This window comes from Oryza sativa, chromosome 3 (assembly GCF_034140825.1).
Source record: "Oryza sativa Japonica Group chromosome 3, ASM3414082v1".
Classification (NCBI taxonomy): Eukaryota; Viridiplantae; Streptophyta; class Magnoliopsida; order Poales; family Poaceae; genus Oryza; species Oryza sativa.
Window position 1 is genome coordinate 15,187,467 of NC_089037.1, and position 4,645 is coordinate 15,192,111.

Here is a 4,645-nt window from a genome sequence, read left to right on the forward strand (position 1 = left end):
AGGAGAGGGGACATGAAACAATAGATCAAGATACAATATCAACATACAAGCCAACATGCGCCAAGACAAGACGCCGGATATCGACTTCAGAGATAAGCATAGCTACAAATATAAAAATTTTATTCACAAATTATTTTTCGCTTGCAAATGTGCCGCTTGGCTTATTCCGCGAATAAGCGAAATGATGGGTCCGGAAGTCTTCCTCCCATTTCCACCCAACAGAAATGTACCGGCCTACGGAGTAAGAGTAGGAGTACTAGTACTGTAGCAGATCCGACAAATACAGTTTCTCCCCCAACATCAACAGTTCAAGACAAGAAAACACACTCTTCTCAAATACCCCTAGCAAAGCAAACATCATGTACTACTCCATGATGACCTGAGACGGCACACACCATTTCTTCTTCCTAAGCTGTGTCCTGTGACGCCCATGCGTGCCATCATCGAATCATCACGCCGTCGGCATGCTGCTGTGTTGTCCTCCTGTTCAAGCCATGTCGCGCCCATGTAGGTATGGCTCCTCACCTTCTCCAAAAGTGTGCATTCGGTTAGCCAAGATTGTATTTCTTTCAAAGTTTTTCTAGGTGTTTCGTACTAGCTACTAAGTGCTAACCATGTTCGCCGCGATTTTGAGCTTGTCCATGATTTCTTGCAATCAGGGACAAGATGCTACCATTGGTTCATTAGATTTGTGCCTTAGAATTGCTCATTTTCCTTTAATAGGATTGAAATCCTGGTGGGTTTTCAATAGGATTTTAGTGAGGTCGAGAATTTCTCTTTGAGCTTATGTATGCTTCTTTAGTTCTACCACTTTCATGAATGTACAATTTGCTAATTTGAAAGTAATATGCAACCCATTTCTTGATTTGATCAGCATCTACGACTAATTAAGACTGTTACAAATCACTCAATTCCTATGCTCTTCTGCACAAGGAAAGAAGCGCGCACACACACACAGATAAACAAACATCGGAAAGCATATACAGCTTGCAATGCAACGCCGGAATCAATGGCGTCGACGACGATCGATCCCCTCATCAGACGACCTCGCTCGCCGTGCTCCCCTGACGCCGGTACATCATCGCGTCGCCGCCGCTGCCTCCGCGGTCTGCGGCAGCGGCGCTGAACGTGAGCCACCCTCTGGCCTTGCAGAGGTCCATGAGGTAGTACACCGCGACGCCGGCGGCGGTGAAGACGGCGCTGATGGCGTACACCTTCCACCCGGCGATGGCCATGACGAAGACGAGGAACGCCGAGGGGACGGCGCAGAGGGCGGCGGCGGCGGGCAGGCCCCGGAGCGGCACGGCGTAGGGCCTGGGCATGGCGGGGAGCCTGGCGCGGAGGCGGACGAAGGCGGCGAACTCGAGCAGCATGCCGAGGCTGTAGAGGAAGTTGGCGGAGGCGACGATGGTGTCGAAGCTGGTGAACGACATGGCGAGGGTGATGGCGGCGGTGGCGAGGATGCCGACCCAGGGCGTGTCGAACACCGGCGCCCGGAGCGCGAAGGCGCGCGGGAGGAGGCCCAGGTCCGCCATGCCGAGGAGCTGGAACGCGGCGCTGCTCAGCGTCGCCGAGTAGAGGCCGATGGTGGAGAGCACGGCGCCCACCTCGATCCAGTACTTGAGCCAACCCCCGGCGATCATGCCTGCGTACGTGTTCATGCGTTTGCAGAGAAAGTGATCAATCAAAATGATCAACCATCCACAGTAGTGCAATGCAGATGCAGAGATCGTTAAATTAATGCGCCGCGTAAATCGATTGTTGTGTGAAGCTTGGAAAATACTCACTCCTCCTCATCACAATATAATATTTTACTGACAATTAGTTTGATGTAAATTAAATTTTACTTGTTGACAACGGTATTATTGGATTCGGGATTGACATTTGAATATACTTTCTTATAGCTATGACTCTGTTCCTATAGACAGTGTAGTAATTCCTCCGTACCAAAATATTGACGCTTTAGGATTTAAATTTTGTCAAAAAGCTTTGTCACTTAAAAGTACCTTTTGTTACATTAGTTACCTCTAATTGAAAATTTTCTCTATCCTACTCTAAACTACCGACACACTCCCCATCATACATCATTTAATAGGGGGCGCTATGGTCATTTCCTTTTAAGCATTAATCTTTACTAAATAATCTAAAACAACAGATATTTTGAAATAGAGGTAGTACATGCGAAAAAAATATTAGTTTTGGAGACTATTGTCAAGTTTGATCAGGCCTTAAATTCTGAGAAAGAGAGAGGTATAAGGTAATTATGCGTCGTTACAATCTACTATTTATGTTGTATTCTTTGTTGTATTCTTTTTATGGAACATGCAGCGCGTAATTAATTTCATCTGTGCAGCTGAAGAATGGTAGAAATGTTGGGCATCATTATCATTGTCCAAATGGAACACCAAATTAAGATAATACAGTAAGATATATGAATTAATTTATAGGATTTGACTAGCTCTAAACAGGAGTATATGTCATTGACACTGACACATAATCTTTTGTACTGTTCTTGGAGAGGTAGCTGTACTGACAGTACTGTAAAGATATTGCCATATTGTTCTAAGGGGAATTGACTTTATAGAGATTTTCTTCGACGACAATAATATCATCATCTAATTGTTCCTTTCTGCCTAATTGCTTGGTCTCCTCTTTCCCACGTTGTTAACTTGCCATGGCTCATGACAATCACAACAACACTAAAAAAGATTGATTTCCCCGCAAAAAGAAAAAAAAATCTTTTTTGTTTTCCATGGTCCACACGTTCGATGGAATCGTGTACCAATGTCAATGGAAAAGAGCAAAAAGTAATAAATAAATCAATCAATCAAGAATCTCGGCGTGGCGCGCGTGCTAGGTGTTTGTGATTATGCAAGAACGTGATCTGATTACTGGATTCGATTCGATGGCGTTGTTGGTGATCGGAAGAATTTACCTGCGGCGTCGGCGAAGAAGCCGTTGCCCCAGTCCTCGGGCGCCGCGTCGATGGCGCCCGTGGCGGCCAAGAGCGGCAGCAGGTAGCCGAGCGTGGTCATGGCGACGGCGGAGAGCAGCGCCCGCGGGAACGTCCTCCCGGGCCGCTCCACCTCGCCGGCCATGGTGCTCGCGCTGTCCCAGTAGTTGAGGTTCCAGAAGAGCGTGTTGAAGAAGAGCTTCCAGTCCTTGTCCGCCGCCGTGGCGCGCCACCGGCGCGGCCGGATCTTGGGGAGCGCGGCGCCGAACATGAGCGCGAACGGGGACAGCGACGCGACGCCGAGCGCCACGGCGGTCCACCCGACGATGCTGAGGCCCGTGTAGTTGAGCACCGAGATCGCGACGTTGAAGGCGACGATGGCGGCGACGCGGGCGCCGCCGCCCGACACGGCCGGGGCGACGCGCGCGACGTAGTCGGCGCACAGCGCCGGGAACGCGGCGCCGTTGATCGCGCCGGAGACGTACTTCCACGTGCCCATGAGCGAACCGGCGAAGGGCCCGAACGCGCGGTCCGCCCAGAGCACGAACCCGCCGTTCCCGGGCATCGCCGTGGCGAGCTCGGCGGTGACGAGCGACTCCGGGACGGCCCAGATGAAGGGGAAGACGAGGAAGCCGAGCAGCGCGAACAGGGGCCCCGCCGACTGCACCGCCGGCTCCGCGCCGTACGGCCCGCCGGCGACCTCGAAGAAGATCAAGAATATCAGCGGCACCAGCGACAGCTTGTTCCCCGGCGCCCTCCCATGCCCGCCGCCGGCCGCCGGCGCCGCCACGGCGACGCCATCGACGGCGGCGGCGTTCTTGGGCGGCGCGGTGGCGCTGGCGTCGGCGAGGCGGTGGGCTTCCTCGGCCGCCATGGATCGATCTCGGCGGCGACTATCCGGGGCGGGATTCGAGTTCCCCGGAGTCGTGGAGGAGGTTGGTGAGGCGAGGTGGAGGGGTTGGTCGCCTCGGCCGCCATTGCCGGGATTATGTATGAGTGGGCAGTGATTGCTAGTAGTCAACTAGTCATGTGTTTGGTGCGTGCAAACTGCTTTAGTTCGAATTTTATATGAAAATGGTGCAGCAATCTATCGAATTGGTCACATTTCAGATGTGCGAGTAATTTTTGTCTCTCGCTCTGTCACTTTGTACCAAAATAAAAATTGAGTGTTTCAATCCAACTTTTAAACTTTTCAAATGTATCGTTGGTATCTGAAGCTTTCGACATTGCCTTTCTATATGAACATGGTAATGAAAATTAGAATTTTGCTATGTTTTGGCTGTTGTGCGAGACAAATATGATTGTAGGAAAGATATTTTGGACCGATATGCTTTTATCACTCCTGTAGTCAAACCGAAGAAAAGGGAAAGGAGAAACACTATTTGCGTTCAGTTCGACGTTTCGCTTTTTTTGTGATTGATCCAATATAAAAGGAAAGTTTTCCTTGGGCTAGATCCGATATGACAAATAAATAAGTAACATACCCCCGCTCTCAAAAACAAGTTGCTTGAAATACGAACATTCAAAAAGAGTTAATTTTAACCATAAAAACCATTCAAAATATCTTTTTGGGTATATGAAAATGATATATTCAACTTTATCCTAACAAGAGCTTTCATAATATTACACTTATGCAAAAAATAAGAACAAACTAAATAACTTTTTTATGATAATGATTATACTGAACTAGGT

At 49.3% G+C, this 4,645-nt stretch overlaps 1 protein-coding gene across 1 annotated transcript; it reads right to left on the reverse strand.

Moving 5' to 3' along the window:
- Positions 1 to 843: 843 nt before the first annotated feature.
- LOC4332954 (probable polyamine transporter At3g13620) lies at positions 844 to 3,913 on the reverse strand. The gene is made up of 2 exons (XM_015775753.3): positions 2,936 to 3,913; positions 844 to 1,645 (listed from the first exon to the last, which is right to left on the reverse strand). Exons 1-2 carry the CDS (start codon positions 3,825 to 3,827, stop codon positions 1,038 to 1,040), a joined length of 1,500 nt encoding a protein of 499 aa, XP_015631239.1. The 5' UTR covers positions 3,828 to 3,913; the 3' UTR covers positions 844 to 1,037.
- Between the last annotated feature and the right edge of the window lie 732 nt (positions 3,914 to 4,645).

Bases quoted from the DNA above. Each gene is read 5' to 3' on its own strand.
- LOC4332954 (XM_015775753.3), bottom strand. From the start codon at position 3,827: ATGGCGGCCGAGGAAGCCCACCGCCTCGCCGACGCCAGCGCCACCGCG. The intron at 1,646-2,935 runs GTAAATTCTTCC...ACACGTACGCAG, and splicing joins CTTCTTCGCCGACGCCGCAG to GCATGATCGCCGGGGGTTGG.